Genomic DNA, 21,528 nt, shown 5'->3' on the forward strand with positions numbered 1-21,528 from the left:
ACACACTCGCGGCCACGTGCCGGAAGCGCCCCCGGGTCGCCCGTGCGGTTTGCAGACTCGGAGGCCAATGGAGGGGCAGGAAGTGTGTGGATCTCGTCTCTGGTCTCTGCTCAGTTTGCGTGGCATTTGGTGGCGGAGGGCATAGCGTGGTCACAAAAGCGGGCGCAGGCGGCATTCCTGGGGTGGGCGGGGCCAGGGGCAGGGCCAACCATTTTGGAAGCCCAGCCTGTTGCCGCTGAAAGATTCTGATTTCAGCCTCCTGGAATGAAGTGCAGAAGCCAGGAAGGATCACAGCCAGAATATAGGGGGTGAGGCCAGGGCGAGGGGTGGCCATGGAGGGAAACCTTGTGGGTTGCATTGAGACCTCCCCCCAGCAGGCAGTACTTGGCCCGTGTGCCTGAGCTTCAGCGCCCCTTCTGCACAGATAGACGTCCACATCTGTATCTGAATTGCTACTGATCCCAGGCATTCCAACCCCAGACGAGGCTGAACCGGCACAATTGCAAGAGGCCTGCTCAAAGGCAAGCAGTCAGTGTGCCCATTTTACAGCTGAGCAACACCGAGGCCATGCAAGGCCAGCGATGTGCTGGTGATCCTGGCTTGCTAGGTGATTGTGAGTCAGCATCCCCTGTTGTCCGTCGGCTGCGAATCTGCCCGATATCTGGGGGTAGATTCACATCTGGTTTCAGCCGTGCGAAGACAATTTCCTGTTTGTGCCGTCCAGTGAGAACTCCCCCCCCCCCCCCCGGCCGCCTTTCCAAACAAAGTTGATGCGGAAGTGGGTCAGCTGCCGCTCGCTGCCCTTACGCGGCGCTCTCCTGACTTGGCTTGCCAAGGTGGCTGTCAGAGCAGGATTGATGCTCTGGTAGGACCCTCATCTTTACCGATCTTTCAAGACATACTTCCAGAGGGAAGGAAATCCCCGCGTAATCTTTGGACTTGCTCTTGTGCTTGCAGGCATTTTCGGCGAGATGGAAGAAGGAGACAACGCTCATTTGGAAGAAAACAGCCAGTCGGAGAAGGAGGGGCTTTCCTCGGATCGTGACGGCTCCGTGGAAGGGGACTCCTCCGGCTCGCCTTGTAGCGAGAGTAAGTTTCGTTTGCTCTGTTTCCAAACATCTCCCAAAGCAGGGATGCCCAGCACCGTGTTGGCGTGTGGGCTTCCCCAGATGCTCCTTCCCCCAGTCGTTCGCTGAGTTCCCATTTTCTGCACATGCTCTTTGGCACTGCCACCAGCCTTCCTGGGACCAGAAGGATTGCAGTGCCAACGTTCGGCCTGGAAAAGACCCTTCTCTGAAATCTTTGCATGCACAACTCCCGGCTCTCTCCAGAAGCCGCCCAGCACGACTGTCATCCCAGTCAAGGCCGCCCCTTGCGGGGTGCCGTGCTAGCCATCTCGGGGTCTTCGCAGCCGCCCTGCATCACCAGCAGCCTCTCCATTTTGGAGACGACGGGCGGTGCGTGAGTGGGGTGGGAGAGCCGGCCCTCTCCAAGGACGCCAGGGGACTTTGCGGGAGAAGCGAACTTACACCAGCGACCTTGGCCGTGGTCCCCCGACCTCTCGGGCGCCATCCGTCGGGTCTCGCTCCACTTCCACCCACACCGTCTCGCCACGGAAGAGACGTCCACCGCGAGGGGCCGTGTTTCTGGTTGCCGTGCCTTGGAAGCGGGCAGGCACACCCGGGTGAACGCAGACCTAGGCAGGCCGAGCAGCCCCACACGCAGCCGGAGGCGCTCGCCCACCCCGGCCGGCCTGCGCCAACGGATGGCCCCATCCAGACGAAGGGGCCTCCTTCCAGCCACCCGGACGGTCCTTGCAGGGGGTGGCGGTCGAGCGCGGAGTGAGGCAGGGACAGGGCCAGCAAAGCCGCTCCTGCCCCCCTGCCCCCCTTGAGGTCGCTTTTCATCTTCTGCTCAAGTCAGAACTGTATCCCCAGTATAACCGGGACCCCCCCCCGGCCTGCAAGTTTTAATCCCCCCCAGCCATGAAGCTCAAGGGGTGGCTCTGGCCCAGTTGGCACCCTCTGCCCCCCCACCTTGGAGGGTCCCTGTTGGGAGGGGGAAATGGAGAGCAGGGGAGGGCCTGAGCGCCTGGGGCTCCTAGAGAGGGGAGGGGAGGGGAGGGCGGGCGAGTCATGGCACCCGCGCGGGGAGGCACTTCCTCCCAGCCAAGGGCCTCCTCTGGCGGCAGACTTTGGGTCCCTGCAGCGGGCCTGCGGCAGGCGAGCCAGAGGCCCCGTCGTCCGACCCCGGAGAGCCTGCCTGCGGGGGCCTCGGGGCGGGGGCCTCGCCGTGCAAGCCCCCGCCCGAGCAGAGCACCTGGGTCTCGCACGCCATGATAAAGCGAGGCGATAGCGCGCGATAACGCGCAGCCTGCAATAACCGCTGCTCCCGTGGCAAAGCGCACAGAGCTCTCTGCGCGATGGATAACAATCGATGTGCCAGGCACTTTGATTTATAGCCAAAAATAATGGGACTTTTATACCCGCGATTGATTTATTTGATGTTAATCATCCCCTCCCCCGTTATCACCTGTATTAATAATCGCCGATGGCCGGTGACGTCGCCCGCCGCGCCCGCCCGAGCGCCCTTTGTGGCGCCCATCGATCGATCCGGACGGCTCGCTGTTCCCCTTCTCTCCTTCCTTGCAACGGTTATCAGGCCGGGACTGAAAGGCAAACATGCCCTCTGTCCACTGGTCTTTTGCGCTGCCTCGTGCAGAGACGCTTATCTGGGGCATCTGAAAAGGCAGTTAATGGGGGGATGATTGCCGCCAGGTTGCCACGGGTAGGCCTGTGGGAGAGAGGGCTGTCCCAGGAAGCTGGTTCCTCTTTCTGCCAGCCGGCTCGGAGGGGCCCCTCGGGAACGGGAGGCGCGCCGCCCCGGCCTCCTTCCCGAGCCCTGGCTCACTTCGCACGCGTGTCTAGTCGGGGTGCCCGTAAATTCAGCCCCTGGCCTGGAGGAACGCGTCCTGGGGGTGTCCTGAGACTCCTCTTGGGGTCTCCCCCAGCGCCGGATCCTGCTGGGTTGGGCCTGGGGGTGGCGCCGTGGTTCTGGGACCCTGTCCTACGGTAGCCCGAGGGGCCCTCTCAAAGCTTCCCCTTTCTTATAAGGGCACATTTTTAATATATCAAGAACTATACTTAAAAAAAAAATCTTTTTAGTGCATTGCTATCGATCCTTCCAGTATCTTGAGCTTAAGCTGCACTAGAGGTAACTTTTCGAACTATTGGGTGACTCTGGTAACATGTTTTGCTGACTTGTTATTGATTTTTTCTGCTATTCAGTAACTTTCCCTTAGCCTGGTGGTGGTGGTTTTTAAATGTTGCTGAATGCCATGGAAAGCTGAGGGGGTGGAAGGCATGCTGGTTGCTTTGACGGTCCGATCCCTCCTTTCCAGGAAGCTTGAGGATCGGCGGGAGGGCCCGGCCAAACCAGGAAGCACAGAGAGGCTCAGGAGGAAGGTGCGGAAGGCGCTCTGTGCCGTGTCTCGGGCGCCTCGGAGCGGTTCTGCAGTTTCATTTTGGGCCTTGGTCGGCGCTTTGGGCTGGCGTGATGGGGCAGTTTGCATCTGAGTTGCTGCTTGGGCACTGAGAACACAGTTTTGCTCGGTGCAGAATGGAAACGTCTCCGTTGAGCTTTAAACGGAATAAAGTGGGCTGGAGGGGTGCTTTCACCTCCAGGAGCAAATTCAGCCCTTGTGGGTTGTATCCCAGCAACGAGCCAGGCAGCGGGCAAAAGCGGCGAGCCACATCTGGCCCCTGAGTCGTCATCTTGCAGTTTAAAGCTGCCGGTCACGAAGCCTGAAAGGAGGCATGTGGGCCTTTTCAGAGGGGGAGGAACAGCCCCAGGAGCCCCCTGGGCCCGCCCGCCCGTTCAGTGGCACCCCCCTCGGTCAGCCGCCTCGTGCTCTCCGGCCCAGCGGGAGGGAGCAGATGGGCAGGGACCCCGGAGCCAGGGGCACAGGGGGGCCCGAGTGGCATCGGGAGGATCCAGCAAGTAAACACGGCTCATTCGCTGGGCAGAAGGGCTTGGCCGTTCCAGCCCTCTGCCCCACTCCAGGGCGGTTGGGGGGTGTGGGCCGAGGGGGTCCCATGGCACACGGCCAGGCCAACCCTGGCCAGCAAGAAGGCGAGCTGGAGCGACCGGTGAGGCTGGCGACAAGGGCCGGGCCCCCGGAGCAAGGCTGGCCTGCACCGTGTCCCAACCTGGAGCGGATGCCGCCTTGTGCCATCCTGTCCCTCCTTGGTGGATTTCGGCGGCGGCATGTAAGGGGCCAGGTGATCGGGTGCGGCGTACGCTCTGGCCGGACCCGGAGTAACGCCGCCTTCTCTGCAGGTTGGAGAGTGTTTTCATGATGTTTTGCTCCTTCCGTTTCAGAGGTCGAGCCCACGGAGAACCTGGACAGCCCGGAGGAGCCCGAGAAGCCGCAGGAGCTCAAAGCATGGAACGGTCCAGGTACCTTTCTTCTCTTGCGGACTCTCCTGGGCCGTTGATTCATGTTATTTAAAGCTTTTATATGCCCCCCGCTCCCGTGTCTGAGCGGCATCCAAGTCTGGGTGCTCTCCAGACTTGGCATGACTCTGTCCAGCTCGGGTCTCAAAGGTGTAACCCTGGTTGTGTGAGGCTTTCCAAGGAAGGCTGTGGCAGGTGGTAAAGGCCAAAGAGCGGAGACACCAAGCCGGCGAGGAGGCAGGAGGAGATGCTGGTCCTCGGGGTGGCCAGCACGTCCTTAAACCTTTCCTGGAGTGCTGGGGAGACGGTCCCCATTTCTGCAAGGCAGTGTGAGCTTCCCCCGTCTGGTGCACTCTGGGTGCATCGCCTGGGCTGTGGAGCTGGCTGCAGGAGGCAGGGCATTTTTGCCCAATGCATCTGGAGGGCACAAGGTTGGGGAACAATGATTTAGCCTGTCTTGGACTTGGCATGTGAAAGGTTGTCCCAAGAAGGCTTCTGCTGCTCTGACGTGTGCTGGGTTGCAACAAATTCGTCATTGTTGGCATACTGGAGAACTTGTTTCTTTTTGCATTCTTTCTGTTAATCAAATAATAATCAAATAAAATGCCCCCCCCCCCCCCCCCCCCCCCCCCCCCCCCCCCCCCCACCTCTCTCATTTTTTCGTTTAAATCAATGAATACTTTTTTGGGAGATCCAGACAGAAACCGTCTTTCAGTACAGGGTGACGTTTTCGTTAGTAGCTTGAAACAAGAGTTGCCCATTCTTGGGAAGAAAGTCTTCTTCAGCATTTCCTTCCCATGTCAAATGTGAGAATGTGGGCTGTTTCCTGCCGCAGCAGCACAGCGGGGCTCACGGGGCTTCCAGACCCAGCGAAATGCAAGAGCGGCGAATCTTGGGAATTGTGGCTGAAGCTCCGGGTGAGCCAGGCGGCACATGGGGCCCTTTTTCACTGGACTTTCCCCCGCAAGCTTTACTGGCCTTGAAGGCTACGAACTGGGTTTGCTGCTCTCCATCTGCTTGCCGGGGGGTGGGGGTGAGAGGGTGGCAAAGGGCAGCTCGCGGGTTTGTGATGCGACCTGGGAAGGCGCGATGGAAGTGTGTTCGAGCGAGAAGGCAGGGGCCCCACTCCGCAAGCGTGGGGCTCAGGTTTGCCCCGGGACGTTTCCAGGAGATGCTGCGGGTATTCTGGTCTGAAGCCTCGATGAGAACGTTCTTGCCGAGGCAGCCCCAGGGCCAGGCTCGGTTTCGGACAATCTCTCCAGGGCTGCCTTATTTATTTGTCTGTTTGGGACATTTCTAGCCCGTCCAATCACTTTCGCCTCTGGGTGGCCTTGGCTGAATGCTGGAACGCGTTTCAGCCCGAGGCGAGCTCGGCTAGGCAAAGGCCACTGCAGAACTGGGTCAGGCCGTGAGCTTCGCCATTGCCAAGAAACCGGTGATGTAGCGGCAACCACAAGGTCGTCTCCAAAGCCGTTGGGCAGCGACAGAGAGGCGCAAAGCGAGAACAGCCAGGAACACTGAGAAACATCTGTTGCCCTCTTCCTCACACACACACACATACACACACACCGCGTCTTCCCACTTCTGTCCGGAAGTGCCCCACTGGTGTGTGGATTGTGTAATGGGATTCTTGGAGGATTGGTTGCATCAGGTATGTAAGGGGCAGAAGGGGAAAACAGCCCCGGCCCCAGATTTTTCTGGCATTTCCCCTCCGCCTTGTGGCAGGAAGCTTTGAGGCAGCCAGCCAGCCACTCGGGGGGCGTCCGCCGTCGAGAGATCTGCTTGCGGGGAAAGGGCGCACGTTACCCTTGGCTGTGGGGGAAGCAGGCGGGCAAAGCGAAGAGGAGCAGGCGGCAGTCACTCCGGAGATCGTGCAGCTCGGTGCAAAGCGTGCTTTCGGGAGTGAGGTCGCGGCAGCTCTCCGTCGAGGCTGTGGCCCTGTGACAAAACTCCGAGCGTCTCCCGTTGGAAAGGGCTTTGGGTAGCTCCAGGCTGCCAGGCTCCTGGAGAACACCTACCTGCTGGAGTGGAAAATGGGACGTGGCATCCCGGGGTCAACTTCGAGCCCCCGGGCCCCTCTCCAGCTAGGCACCCACCCCGTGCCACCAGGAGGTCTGTCCAGGGGGTTGATGGGAGTGCATGTGCCCCCCCCCGAGAGCCTCCAGTACTGAGAAATTCAGGGCGCCCCTGGCCGCCGCGGGCAGTGCCGCCTCCACGTCCTCGTTGTCCAGGAAGGGAAATGTGTGCATACAGCCGCCTGATATCCCGAGCCTTTCCTGGATGTGTTGGCCGGAAATAGGTCTGCAGCACTTCCCTGCCTCCCCTGCCTCCTCCTCCGTTATCTGCTCGTTCCCACCCCGGCCTTTGCCCTTGATGGACGGATGCGCGGCTGGCCTGCTGCTCCGGGGCCTGGCCGTGTGCCACAGGGCCCCTCTGCCCGCACCCCAGCCGCCTTGGCGTGGGGCAGAGGGTGGGGACAGCCAGGCCCCCCAGAACAGGCTGTGCTGGGCTGAAGGGGGCTTGCTGAATTCTCCCTGCGATGCCGCTGGTGACGTGGGTGGGTCTGATGAGCAGGGAGACCGGCCCCGGTGGGGGCGGCATCCTCAATTCCAGGCTTCTGGGGGAGTTGCTTTTCTTGGGGTCTCACCCCCTGGCCCTCTGGCCGCCCTCCTCTGTGCAGGCGGTGCCCCGGCAGTCCTGTGGCGGGGGCATCAGCCACGCTCCCCCGGCCCTCTAGCATCCCTTCCCCAGAGCCCCGGCCCGAGGGCTCAGTAGGAGAAGCATCAGGGGGAGGGTCCCCGGGGCAGATCCCGCAGGGGGCAGCACAGCCGGGAGACCCCCTGCTGGCCTTGCGGGGCCTTTCCAGCTGCCTCCGTCCGCAGACGCTCTCACACCCGCACGCCCACTTTGCTCTGAGCCGGAGGGTCAGGAGGGTCAGTGCACATGCCACAGGCCTCCCAGCTGGTGGGATTTTGACTCCCATCAGCCCCAGCCAGCATGGCCGGCAGGCAGCAATGCCAGGCATTGTAGTCCAGAGCATGGCGGGGAGGCAGGTGCGGGAAAGCTGGCCGAGGCCGCGTTGCGCATCCCATGTCTTGCGCGGAGATGCTCGCAGCTGGGCTCCGCAGGCTGGTGGACCGCTTCGGAGAGCCCCTGCAGCCCTTAAGACTGGCACGAGGGCCCTCCAGTGCCCCCCTTGCCCTCTTGGAAGTCCTATCGTCCCCAGCCGGCATGCTGAGAGCCACGGAGGCGCCTTCTTGGCTTCTGCAAGCCAAGTCCCCCGAAGGCTTCCCCAGGTCTGTGGGCGTTGGTGTTTTCCATGTTGGGGGCACCCCGAGAAGCCGGCGTTTTGAGCACACCTCGGGCACGTTCCCACCCGAAGCTTCCTGGAACGGCGCGAGGGGCTCGCGGGCTTGCAGACCGGCCCCGGGGCTGAGCCCTGGCGCCAGCGCGTGCGCCCCCAGAGCGAAGGGTGGGGGACACATTCCGCCCCCCCCTTGAGCGCCCTCCCCCCGACACACTTCCTTGCTGGCGTTGGTTATTTGCCTCCTTATGCAAAAGGGATTTTATTATCGCCACTGTGCAGCCCATCTCCTCTCTGGTAATTGGAGTGATATTAATTTCTGTGTGGCTGGAAGTTGATGTGAGTCCGGCGATGTTGCTCCGATAGGCTTTTCCTTTCTGTGCTAACCGCCGCGATAGGCCTTCTATCAGTCTCCAAGCAGGCACTGCACTTATCAGGAATGGAATGGGCAAAAAGAAAAAAGAAAAAAAGGAAACTTTGTGCAAACCCGAATTTCTCCTCCTTTATCTGGCAGGATCCGCCGTGTGTCAGCACTGGCAGGCTAGGAAGATGCTGTGTAGAGGCCAGGCAGGGCGGTGGGGGGGCGGGTTTGCTCCCCGGGCTGTCAGGCTGCAGGCCCTCCCCAGTCCTTCCGTTCCCTCAGCTTGGCCGTTCAGGGAAGCCTCGTCCGCTTCTCCTTGGCTGCTGCAGAGAAAGGGCACGCTCCGCTCAGGGCACGTTCAGGCATCTTCCACATGTCGATGAGGCCACAGATCGGACTGCAAGGGCCGGGGGGGCCTCAGAGTGCACAGACGAGGGGCCGAGCCCCTTCTCCCCCCCCCCACAAACCTCAACTTCTCCCAGTGCCACCTCAAAGCCCATCCTGACTCCGGGCCCCATGAGAGAGCAAGAATCGTTCTTCCCAATAGATGCATCCGTGGAGTCCTCCTCCAAAGGGTGCGTTCTTCTCTTGTTGCTTAAAGCGCCTGTGTGCACAGTTTTAAATGCTAATTGTTTCATCCCCCTTTTGGAAACATGCCGTTGAGCCGTCTCTGCGGGGAAGGTCCACGGTTCACGCCACGTCCTGCAAAATGCATGGATTTCGATGGCAGATCGCCGTCGCCCAGTGCAAACAGAGCAGAAATTCGTTCCTCGTGCATCACTTCCTCTCCTCCCCCCCCCCCGCAGCTACTGGCAAAGGCTACGAAAACCTGTAATGGGTGCAAAATGCATCAGTTTGGCTGCTAACCAGCGCAGGGTATTAGGACTATAAAAGTATTAGAACCTTATTACACCTTTCAGGAAAGACCTGCGCTGTTTCCCGTTGCAGTTGAGGTACAATCCAAGGCTTTCGTTTTAACCTTTAAAGCCCTAAGCGGCTTAGGACCCGGCTAGGCAACGAACGGCCTGCCTTGTAATGAACCTGTCTTGGGCATTAAGACCTGCAGAAGAGGCTCATTCTACAAAGCCCGGTTTGGGGAGAAAACGGCTTTTCCCTGTGTTTTCCCCAGCCTGTGGAATGCACTCCCTCAAAAACCAGGAATTCCTCCCACTTTTCTGGGCTGGGTATAAAGGCGCTTTTTTTTTTTTAACCAAGCCTTTCAAGTGATGTGGTGGGGTGATTACTCGAGTGTGGAGGGGGTGGGGCTCATGTTTGTAATCTTGCTTTTATTGTGTGATGGTGTTCTTGTTTTAACTTGCCGTCCACCACCTTGATGACTTGTTAGCAGATAAGGCAGTGTGGAAGTGTTAATAAAGAAACGCATAAATACACGTCTGCCTTAAACCAGAGGAAGAAATTACATGAGATGCCCGGGAGGCGGGGGCGAGTTTCGCCTTTATTGTTTATGACCTTTTTCTTCCTAAGGAAGGCTGGCTGCAGGCCTGTGAGACTCCATTACTCTGGTGCAAAGGTATGGCTGAGTGAATCAGCAGGTGGAGGTGACCCACAGACCACCTTCCCCATCCAGGCATCCAGTAAAAAAAGAGGGACTTAGAGCCTGGGCATGCCACAGAAATAGGTTCATATTCTAGTGCAAACTATTTTTGAAGCAAAATAATTTTGCACTGTGGAAACCCTAATGCAAACCGAAAGCTGATGGTTCATTGAAATTTGCAATTCTTCAGGTGTTGCAGTGGAATTCGCCAGTCAACAGTGCGTATTAGTCAGCATAGCATTCAAGAATATATTTTAATTTTAGGAAAGTCGCTGGCATTCCAAGTGTATGTCAGCCAACATGGTGTACAGAAAAGTGCTCGCATTAGGAGAGATGCCTAGAGAGGCACAGGAATTTTCATGTACGCTTTCTTTAAAACAACAGCAACACTACACATAAACGTACGGTTGAAAAAAAAATGGAAGCGGAGAGAAACAGAAATTATCGACAGGTTTGCCTGACCTTAATTAGGCCTTCTTAAGATATGGACCTCAGAAGGGCTGGACTGAGAGCTCCCGGATGGGGGTGCTCCTGCTCAGTGGGGGCTCTCCTCTGGATGCGTCTGCCCCCAGCAAAAGGGGTCGGGCCAGGAGCAGGTGGGCAGCGGCCAGCAGGGCGGTTGTGGGGTGAGCGGGAGGGCCTCCGCGGGGCTCCAGTCCAGGGGTCCCTGCTGCCCCTTAGCCCGGAAGCTCCCCCAGTTCATGGCCGAGCCGCACTGCCGTGGGACATGCGCCATCCCGAGAGGTGCGTCATTAGTGTCACCACACCACTGTTTTCCCCCCTGGCGAGGGGCTCAGCGCAGCGGACGGAGCTCTGTCTCAAGGTGCAGAAAGGCGCGGCGCCATCGCTGCTGCGGAGCTGCCCTTCTTCGGGGTAGCCAGGCCGGTGCCTTCCAGGTCTTTGGGACTGCGGCTCCCATCATCCTTGGCCATCGGCCAGGCTGGCTGGGGCTCACTGGACTTGTAGTCACCCACATCACCTCTGGCCCATGGAAACGGCAGTCCGTCAACATACAGAGGGCTTCGGTCGCCTGATCCTGCCCTGGGGGTCCCGAGGACCGGCAAGAGCAGGCGCGCTCTCTCGTGTTTGGTGTGCCGGCGTCCCAGGCACCGGCCTGAGCATGGGCGGCAGCAGGTGTGGGACGGGAGGCGATGCCGTTGAGCCGTCCCGCATTACCCAAGGGAGCCTCCATGCTCATGCGCAGTCTGTCCCTGAATGCCAGCCGGTGAGTGCAGCCACGGGCCGTGGCCACGAGGGGGCGTCCCTTGGGGCACCGCAGAAGACAAGCTGGTGGCCCAGATGGGCCTTGGGCCTCCTTGAGGCAGGCTCCTGCTGCCTGCGGAAGGGCCGTGTTACGAAGGACACTGTGCCGGGGGACCACCAGCCCTGCTGCACCTCCGCCCTTCCGCCCCCCCGGGGATCCTTGGTGCACCTTTCTGAAGTTGCCCTTACGGGAGTGGCTTCCTGCCCCCCTTGTGCCTGTCGAATTAGCCTTGAATTCCTGTCCTTTTGGGATGGGAGTGCATCGTGCATTCGTGCGGACGCTGCTGCATGCCATCCGTCTGTGCTTTGTGGATCGATGGCATTGGTTCGGTTCGGAGCGGTTCGGTTTCATCGGAATCCCATTCCACGTTTGCAGCGATGCGTGGCTTAAGTAATCTGGATTAATACCTTTTGCATGAGTGCAGACCCGCATCAGTGCAAGCAGGCGCAGGTGGCACAGGAGCCAGAAAACTGTCCGGAGCATCGGCACAGCTCGGAAAAAGCCAGTGCGCTGCAGAATCCGCAGGCCCCAGAACTCCAAGCTCATTTGAATCTGCTGCTGATTTCTCCAGCGTCCCTCTTGCAGGTTGTCATTCGGCGGGAGGGGAAGCCGCTCTCAGCCGTGCTTCTGTCAGCGCCTCGACCGAAATGAGAAAGTCAAGAGAAGGAGAAGAAAACTGCAGGAGGAATGAATGCTTTCTCTCTCTCTCTTTTTAATCTTTGCTATGACCTTGTTCGCTGGAGGGGTCTTGGCTGCTTTAAAATTCTGATATGCAAATAGTTGATAGCTATAATCTATAATCCTCGACTTGGGAGTGATGCAGATGTAGCAGCCCGGGCCGTTTGTTCTCGCTCTCGCGAGCCGGGCTTCCAGGCAGAACGTGGCAGCTCTCCGTGGAGAGCCGTGAAGGGAGGGGTCAGGGTGCCAGCTCGCCATTTGGCCCCCGCGGGAGAAGGGCAGCAGCCTCTCCGGGCCGCTTCCCGGCTCTTCGGGGGAGACACCCCAGTTGTGCCATGGCAAACTCGGAAGGGCAACTCTCGGCGTGGCTGCCCCCGAGCCACCCCCCGAAAGGTCCAAACTGGCCCGTGGCTGCGTCGTGCGTGGAGGCGCAGGACAGTGCTGGGTTCCTCCCGCCAGGACAGATTCTTTGTGCTGCCAGTTGCCCATTCCGAAACCTCGCTGGCCGCTGTGCCAAAAGGGATGCTAGACTGGAGTAGCCACTGGCCTGAGCCGGCCACCCCTTCCCCGACCACAAAGCTCGTTGCCAGAAAGTCTGCCTTGAGATTTGTATTCCTTGCTTGCTTCACTTTTGAGTAAGTTTATACCTGGGCCGGGCCTTGGAATTTTGTCCACCCCGGGCTGCGGAGAGGCTTCCTTTGGGGGCTTCCAATCCTTGGCAAAAGCGCAGCCGGGAACTTCAGCCCCAGGAGTCCCCCCGAAAGCTGCGGGTTTGAAAGGACCACTTGAGCGAAGCACTTCGGAGCGCTCGTCCAGTCGACTGGTTTTCCATGTTGCAGAAAAGTGCCAAAGCCCAGAGGAAGTGGAGGGACGGCACACGAGCAAAGGCAGCTGCGAGGGTGCGTGCAGAGCGCCAGAACGGGGGCCTTGACCCCTGGGCAGGAAGCGTTACCCTCCCCCAAGATGCAGTTGCCTGGTGACTCGCTGTCGGGCTGTGCCCCCCCCCCTTGAATTTTGGAGAACCCTCTGTACCAATTGGGAATTCTTTAATTTCAGCCAAGATTTGCAGACCTGGCACCCTGCAGTTGGGTTGGAATACATCTCCCATCAGGCTTGCAGCCTAACCTGCTAGAGGCGCCTTGTTGGCTGGGGCTGATGGGGTTTAGAGTCCGGCTCATCTGGGGGAATAGTTTCCCACCCTGGTGTGGCGTCCGGCTTGCCCAGCCGTGGGACGGCTTGTGCGTGAGCCCCTCCGCCAGCGCCCCGCATCCCCCCCAGAGGATCAGCTTGCTGGGCGGGCCCGGGCCCGGAGCCCCGCGACTCGTGGCACGCTCCGCATGTGCCTCCGTGTTCTGGGAGCAGCAGCGGGGGCCTCTTCCCGCAGCGTCTCCCCGCTGAGCAATGGCCGAGCCGGGCAGATAGATCAGCCTCGGCTCCGGCCGCTTCGTCAGAGCCACAAGGCCTTCGGAATACCAAGCAGCCCCTTAACAGGGGGAGAAGTAATTGGAAAGTGCCAGCGGCCTCCCCCCCTGCAAGCGCCTTGTGTTTTATTGTCCCATTTCCCTTTTATGGGCTCCTTTACTTTCACACCCCATCAAATATTCAAATAGATTGGCGACCCTGGAGTCTCTTTATATGGGGTCGTTTGTCACCTTTTATTTCTTTTTCTCGCCCTGTAAAGCGCTTTTGCCATTAATTACAGGCGCTAAGGAGCGGCCTCCCAGCTTTCCTTTCCCTCCTCTCCTTCGTTCCTTCAGCAGGTTGGGGAAGCAGGTACTTTTGAGAGGGCCAAAGCTTGCATTGCTCATCCAGGTGTGCTAATCCTGAGCCAGCAAGCGTTCTGCATCCCCTCTGCTTTCAGCTGCTCACCTGGCTGTTCGGGGGCTTCGTATCCCAGCTTTGTTCCATCACAGAACCCAGCGACCCGCATGGGATTCCAACAGGGACTTACCTGACCCAGACATGCTTACCTGCAGCTAGAAAGTCTCACCAGGTGAGAACATACGACTGTGTTTATCATTTGTGGGTTTCACAAAACCAAACCCAATAAACATAAAGCCTCTTCATCTGATTACTTGGAGGGGGGCATCGGTTCGCCCTAGGCGAGCGGAAAAACCTTTTTCATAAACTTGTGTGCCTAACACAGAAAGCAGTCTTAATCCGTGTGCTGCTTTGCTGCTTTTGGGCACAATCCAGCCAGTATTGCTATTTTATGGGGCAGCCACCAATTAATTGTATGAATTTAAGCTGAGCAGTTCAATTAATCGATTAAATCCACATAGGTTTGCATTAGACAAACAGAATTTCTAAAGTGAGGGGAAGCATTATTCCTTTAATTTTAAAGGATGTTTGCAGCCATAATCAATCTTTCTTGTAGGGGTATGCCTCTTTTAGGTGGCACTGACCTTCTGGAGTTTTGTGTATGTGTTTAAAATAAAAATAGCTGCATCAAACATCCTTTTAAAACTTTGCTGGCCAGTGAAACAGTCAGAGCAGTTTTCATAGATCTTAATATATTTTAATCAGTTAATTGAATGTTGCTTTTTATTTTGCTTAATAATCAGTTGGCTCACCCAGCTTTCAAACCCTGTTTATTTCAAGGAGTGAGAGACAAGCATCTGTACAGAGATAAGGTGCCTGCTCGCTGTCCTTGAATTCTGGTGACCTTCATGGTGTCCCTGTGGAGAGGGGAATTTCCCCCATTTTACTGATGGGAAACTGAGGCCATGAAATCACAGAGCTCTGGGCCACAGCTGAGCAATAGGAGGACCGTGGTTTAGCACTCAAACCAAAACCAGACTTTTATCCACCACCTCTAACCAAAGATCCGGTGGGCACTCGTGATCTGGTCAAAATTCTTTTGCTTCACGTTTTAAGATGAATTAGCGTTCGTTCTTCTGTTTGCACCAAGACATGAGCAGAAGCGCAAAATGTGCACCCGCCTGAATTTTAGAAACGAGTCCTTCAATCAACAACGCGTATTTCAGGGCAAACCAATACAGAAAGCACACATTGTGCGAAATGTGTTGCAGAAGCCTGCGAATTTGCACGCACACTTTTTAAAGAAGAGAGATTCCCAAGGTTTGAGACAGGAAAAACGAGGAACGGAAATGAGCCACCGGTTGCCGCAAGATGCGTGGATCTTGAGGGAGCTGGCCTTCAGCTCCCATCATCCTTGGGCTGTGATGGAAGTTGCATGCTCTTTGGAGGGCTGCTGGTTGCCGGTGCCTGGGTTAGAGGAAAACGAGAGCTGCCCCGCTGGGTGGATAATGAACCCAGCTAGTCCATTATTTCGCTTCCCAGGGAAGACCATCCGGATCCCTCCAAGAAACTCCAAACAGGGCCTGGTGCCAGTAAACTTTCCCCACTCCTCAACCAGCATGCATCATTTAGGGATAGACTGCTTCTGATCATGGAGGCTCCTCAGAGGCATCGGGACTAGTCGCTATAGAGAGACCTCCCCTCCAGGAAAAAGTTTCTGGGAAAAACGTAGCACAACTCTGTTAGCCTTGCCGGATCCGTCCACCATTCCGGGCCGAGCCAGGAACCGGGATCCCCTGGGACACTCATAAATGTGGCCGCAACCCCATCTCTGCAGCCTGAGCATGGATCGAGGAACGCTGCCCCTGGAGGGGGAGGTTCCATCCTGCTGCCGCGTCGAGTCGCTGTCCGAGCCCCCGCCTTCCCGGGGGGGGGGGGGGGGCGGCAGATGCTATCTGATGGCAATGGCGCAGGCTCGCTTTCCTGGACCCCCTCTATTTTTGTCCCATCTCCCCCCCCATCCTCTCTCTCTTTCCTTCCTTCCCCCTTTATCTCTGCTTTGACTCCTGCCTGAGCAATCTCCCCCCACATGAAGTTCTCTGAGCAAACCTCAAGGCTTTTATCGGGCGGCGCAGGGCAGGACGAGGCGGGACGACCCGTTCTGATGGACAAGGCAGGGCCGGCCGCGATCGTCCTGATTATCGTGTGTGCCTGTGCGTGTGCGTGTGTGTGTGTCTCTTCCCCCCATCACATTGGTATGTGTGGGTGGGACAAATTATTTCAGCTATTTTCCTTTATCGCGCGGAGCAGAGTTTGCTGCTTGATAGTCCCGTTTGTTTTAGATTACTGCGCCGAAGGGGAGGGCCGGGCCGGGCCACGGGGGCGCTGAGCATGCCGGGACGGGGGTGGCCTCGATCCACCAGCGCGTGGCATTTGGCAGAACGCCCGGACTTGCTCCGCAGGGGAGCCTCCTGCGAGCAAGGGTTGGCCGGGAGCTGGCTGGTCGTCCCCAGCCTGGTACCCCCGAGAGGGGTTGGACCACCCCTCCCATCATCCCCAGCCAGCGTGCTGGGAGGTGTAGTCCTACACATCTAGAGGGCAACGCTGGGAAAAACAGCTGGCTTGAAGTCCCACCCGGGCCCGGGTTCAAACCTGCCCACGGCTGGGGCACTCCCGGGGTGACGCCAGGCCAGCCAGTTGCTCTGTGCCGGAGGGGCAGCGACTGGCCCCGAGTCGCCTGTGCGTTTCACACCAAAGTATGGGCTTGCACTCAGGTCTCCTGAGCCCAAGCCCCATACTCTTCGCACACTGGCTCTTGTTACTTTACTCCCTGGCACGAAACCCTTCGTCTCTGAGTTTGGGCGGGAGGGAGCACATGAGTCCCGGTCACCCCCAGAATGACTGTGGTTGGTCCCTGAGTCCAACTGGTGCTGTTCATTCCGCATCCACTTTTGTGGCTTCTGTGTGTGATCATCATTATTCAACTCGTTACGCGTTAGGCCAGTGCTTTCAGAGAGAGAAGCAAATGCCACAAAAGAGCATGCGAGCTTGCGTGTCCTACAGAACTCTTCGTCAGTCTCGGCAGTCGACGCTGCAGGAGCGGTGGGCCTGGCACCGTGCACACCTTTCTGGGACCTTTGTGTCGTGGTTTCCTTTTTCACATTTTTAGTGGCCAACCAGGCTGCCTTTGCTTGTTTGTTTATACAGAAGTAACCGAGTCTGGCTACAGTGGCCCCGTTTGATTGTGCGCGGAAGCTGCTCTTTAAAACGGACTTCAGTACTAACGATGTCTTGCAAGGGCTCCTGAGAGTGGCCGCTTAAGTTGGCGCCAGCCCTTTTCCCAGAGCGCAGGGTTGTGCGTGTGACAGGTTGGAAGCGGGTTTCTGTCAGGTAGACGCACCCCTTCCGATGGCATTGCTGTTGCCCTGTGTGGGTGTGAAGCTTGCGAAGCTTTCCGGGAAGGGGGACTCTTCCCCTGCCCCCTTCCCAGCCCCGTGAGCCACGTCACACGGGGTGACAATGCTTCCGTGGATCACCGTGCGCCCGCAAAAGCAGCCGTGGCTGGATCGTGGCCGGAACCGGCCCGGAAGTGCCTGGCTGGGGCCCGTGTCGCTGCAGCCGGCCCGGGCCGAGGGCGCCTGCTTCCGGGCGGCGCTGCCCCAGGGCAGAGAGGGAGGCCTGCGTCTCGGCACAGGGCTGGTAAGAGAGCCTCCATTACTGGGGTCAGGGTTTGCGGCGATAAAGATTTCCCATTGTTAACTGTGTCAAAAAATCAATACCTCCCCAGCGATGCCTCGCGAAGATAGCGGAGGAGAAATCCCGAACCGCCAGCTAAGCGGTGGGGCTGGCGGGGAGGCGGGGGCCTCGGAGGAGGGAGCCCCTGTGGCCACGGGGAGAGGCCGGGGCGGATCGGGGCCCTGCAGCCGGCCGGGGCAGCTGCCCGAGGCGAGGGGGACCGCGGGGCTGGGGTGCTGTTGCAAGTCAGAACGAAGCTGCACGGAGGGAGGCCTGCAGGATCGGCCGCCGCCGGGGCCACGGGGCAGCCCGGAAGACGGGGCGGGGGTGGCGGGGGCAGGAGGACCTTGCCCTTGTCCTGCCTCCCACGGCGATCCGAGCTGCTCCAGGACAGGCGGGACAGAAGCGCTCCAGGGAAGTGCGCCAGGCTCGCCGGAAAACGACAGGCTCCAACCGCCCAAGCTTTGCACGGACTTCACCTTGCCCAGCCAAGGCCCTCCCAGACGCTAGTGCTCACATGCGCCCACCCCGACCCTACCTGGGGGGTCTCCCTAGCCCTTCTCTGCCCATGCAGGAGCCATGCCAAAAGGCGGGTTTCTGAAATGCTGAATTTCGGGGGGTTTCTGTGCCCGTCTCTTTCTTTCTGCCCCTCCACAACACATTCCACCCCTCAGAAGGTCCGGGGGAACGCTGGTTTTCCCAACCCTAACCCTACCTGGGGGGCCTCCCTAGCCCTCCTCTGCCCATGCAGGAGCCATGCCAAAAGGCGGGTTTCTGAAATGCTGCATTTCGGGGGGTTTCTCTGCTCCGCTTTCTATTTGCTCCTTTTCAGAATGTGTGAACCCTCAGTAGATTCAGCCGTCCTTGCCGAGGCAAGCACACCCAGAAATTTCGCCCCCCCTGCTCCCTGCCACGTGCTCCCCCCCCGCCCCGCCCCGTGTCAGCAGTGTGACTGGGCCTGGGGCGGCCGTGCTTGGGATTTCAAATCCTCGATGGAGCAGGGCGGCGCTTGAGGGCGCTTTTTCTGGGGCTGCCAAACGCGTCGTGGTCGCACCCTGGAAGCTCGTCGCCGTCTCCGTGGGGCTTCTGTGGCCATGGGAGGCCTCCCCAGTGCCCTCCTCTATATCTTTTATTAAGACCCCAGTGGCTCCCCCCCCCCGCAAGTGGCTTCCACTGATCACTTGGGCGCCCGAGCTGGCAAAGCCGGATAATCCCCTTCGCCCCGTTGGAAAGCTTTCCTTTTGTGCAGTGAGGTGAAGAGTGGAGATGTTGCTCGTGCGCAGCTTCCCAGTCGGCCCCTCCACCTTATCAGGCCGGCAGTCTCGTGCATCATTTTGCGAGTTGAATTGTCGGGGTCTGTTTTGGCTTGTTTTGATTTTTTTTCCCTGAAATCCTTCAGCTCCGTGTTTGGCGCATCTTGAAGAAACATCCTCTTTGCTGGTTCGTCCTTTAATGCAAATTTACCCGATTCCACCCTTTCAAATGAATATGCAAAGCAGAATTCAGCTGTCTTTCGGATTGTGCATCTTCCAGATTGTTGCAAGGGCACCCCCTAATTTCAAAAACAGGCAAGAAGGTGTACATTTATTTGCAGTATTTCTGAACTATTTACCATAGCAAACTTCTGTGAAAGATTCTGCACTTCTAGATGTTGTCAGGGAAACCTTGGGGTAGTTTGCATTCCCAGCTGCCCTCCGAGGCTTGAAAAGCAACCTCGGAAAGGGGGCATGGAAGAAATCGGTGTGCTCAGGACACTAGGCATCTCACTGCTTCCTTCCTTCTTTCTCTCTGTCCAGTGAAAATGCAGAGCGAGGGAAATGGGGAGGCGTTGATTGACTTTTCTGCTCAGCATCCAAGTTCAGGAGGTTACAGTGATCCAGGTGGGATTACTCCTCATTAATTTACACTGAAGTAAGTCAGGACAGTAGAAAACAAGGCAGTAATAATTCAAAACTGGTCTGAGCATTCGGATTCATGATGTCATAATAGCAAAACGTGTTAACGGAAGCCTGCTGGCCTCTTTGCGGATACGTTTTGCAAGGCCTGAAAAATGAGTCACCGTTTCTGCCTCCCAGATCAGTACATGAGTTTGGCAAAATTATGCAGATAAATGTATGTATGCATGCAAAAACAGTGCATAAAAACAAGGGTGGGTTTCTATGCACATGAATTTTGAATCTCAACATGGAATGAACTGTAAGAGCAGGAAAAGGAGAAAAGCCAAAAAAAACCCAAAACAAAAACAAAACCCCAGAATTCCTCTGTTTCCGCTTAGAACATTAGATTTCTGTTGGCCCATTTCTTCAGCATTTCTTTTCCAACAGTCAGGCGGAGAGTGTTGGACGACACTGTGTTCATACCCCACCTGTTTTCCTCTTGGAAGTGACTCTCATTGCTTGCCATTTCAGTATCACAACAACCCTGTGAGGTAGGTTAGGATAAGACCACGACTGACCCAAAGTGAGCTTCGTGGCTGTTCAGAGAGGAGAATCCAGGTTTCCTGAGTCCCAGACCGCCCTCTTCCCCGCGACAGCACAGACGCTTCTCAGGAGCTTGCGAGCTGGGAATGTTGATAACGGCCAACCCTTCTGGCTTTTCCCCAGCACCTGCTTATTCAAAGGTATACTGCTGCTGTTCATGGAAGCTCTGTGTGCCTGCCGTAGCTTCATGGTGGGCAGAGCGGTGGCCTCTGTGTCTCATGGTACTAAATTGTGGCTGAAACGGCTGGGCAGTAAATTCAGGACAGCAAGAGAAAAATACCTTTTCTGCGTTGGCAGAAAGAACCTGGGCAGCCCTCTGAGTGGGATGGTGTGACGCGGTGTCCTGCAGCGGGCAGGGGCTGGACTCGGTGGCCTTCGGGGCCCCTTCCAGCCCTGCTTTTCCAGGATCTATGGTGTCCCTGGCCAGATGGAACCATGCTCCGACCAGGAGGGGGAGCCGGGTGCATTCACACAGCCTTTGAAGCGCCTCCTCCTGGGGAGCCGGAGGACTGGCGGGGCCACCGTGTGGCTACAGAGGTGGCCTTGGGGTGCGCCCCCGTCCAGGGGGCTTCCGGGCGGAGGCCTGCCGGGGCGGGAGAGGAGTGCTGCGGACCAGCCGGGCGATCCGGTCGCTGACACCCGAGCCCCCGACGGCCACGGGGCCGGAGCGGAACCCAGGGCCGGGAAGCATTTCCGGGCGTTCTCCCTGCGGTGTTTTTCTCCTCTTTTCCCCCCCGCCCCGCACCTACCCCACACCATTCCTTTTGTAACTATTATCGCAGGCGTACAGGCCGATACCGGCCCAATTTGGTTAATGATCCCGGAGATAAGAATTATTCCGATAACTTCCAGGCCAGCTGGCTCGCGGGAGCCAATCACATCCCGGCTTTGCCAGGAAACTGATGGGGAGATAAGATAAGGGCGGAATTGTATTAACCTGCAGGTGGTGAAACTGAGCACTCGCACCACCGATCCCGAGATTAGGGGCCGCGAGACGCGCAGAGCGAGTGGGGGCCCAGAGCGGACTTTGCTCCCGGAGATAATCGGCAGCGCCGGCCCGGCCATCGGCGCGGCTGGGCTGGGCTCTTATTAATTGATGTGTCATCGTGGTTTCCCTCTCTTTCTGGCTGGGGAGAGGCGGATGTGGGGGAGAGGTGGGCTGGCCCTGTGCGGGACCCCCGGGGACGAGCGCCTGGGTGCGCCCTGCCCTGGGGGGGGGCCGCACACCCAGGCGTCCCGTCGTTTTCATGGCGTCCAGTCCGGCCGTCGGGGGCTCTGGATATGGCCGTCCACCTTCCCCCACCCCGACCCCGGAGTGGCTTCCCAGCGCTGGTGTCGTTCACCGTGGGCATGTCGTGCGCAGAGCCGGCTGGAGCCAGGGTCAGACTAGATGGTGCAGGGCAAAGGTCCCAGAAGACGCCGCCCCTGCAGGGAAGACGAGGGCCTTGCGTGCCACGTCCTGGAGCTCAGCCCCTCCGCTCCAAGGCAGCCCTGTGGGTTCCCTGAAGCCCCCCCCCCCCGTCACGCTGACGGGCCCTTCCCCGGAGGCATTGCTGCTTTCCCCACTTGAAAATGCATTCTGGCCCTCGCGCCCTGCTTTGGCCCCCACGCAAGAGTCGCATGCCTGTGCGGAGGAGCCGGCCACTGTGTCCGCACGCGCCCCGTGAAGGAGGGCAGGCGCCAGGGCGCGCCCTGGAGTCGGCCGGGGGCCAGAGCCAGGACCCAGCGAGCTGGCCCTGCGCCACCCGGGCTGGGGGAACGGCGGCAGCGGCCGGAGGCACACGCCCCGCTCCTGGCCCACGGGATGCTGGGCGGCTCGGCCACACGGAGCCACTGGGCTGCAGCCCAGCGTGCAGCGGCAGCTCTGAGCATTCAGCTCCGTCGCGGAGGACTGCCATCTTGGGCAGCGGGCAGCGCCCGCCGTGCTTCCAGGTG

At 58.5% G+C, this 21,528-nt stretch overlaps 1 protein-coding gene across 11 annotated transcripts in view; it reads left to right on the forward strand.

The window, feature by feature from the left end:
• Nucleotides 1–21,528, forward strand: part of ZFPM1 (zinc finger protein, FOG family member 1) — an 83,684-nt gene that overhangs the window by 41,799 nt on the left and 20,357 nt on the right. For 10 of the 11 annotated variants that reach the window (XM_044427638.1, XM_044427645.1, XM_044427644.1 and 7 more), the window contains 2 exons: nucleotides 958–1,089; nucleotides 4,381–4,458. In XM_044427638.1, the coding sequence (XP_044283573.1) occupies nucleotides 958–1,089; nucleotides 4,381–4,458 (210 nt within the window). Of the gene's footprint in view, nucleotides 1–268; nucleotides 309–957; nucleotides 1,090–4,380; nucleotides 4,459–21,528 lie in introns of those variants that run through there. The other variant, XM_044427646.1, reaches the window with a different exon arrangement.

The sequence above is a fragment of the Varanus komodoensis genome, unplaced genomic scaffold (assembly GCF_004798865.1).
Source record: "Varanus komodoensis strain SLA01 unplaced genomic scaffold, ASM479886v1 scaffold19, whole genome shotgun sequence".
Classification (NCBI taxonomy): domain Eukaryota; kingdom Metazoa; phylum Chordata; class Lepidosauria; order Squamata; family Varanidae; genus Varanus; species Varanus komodoensis.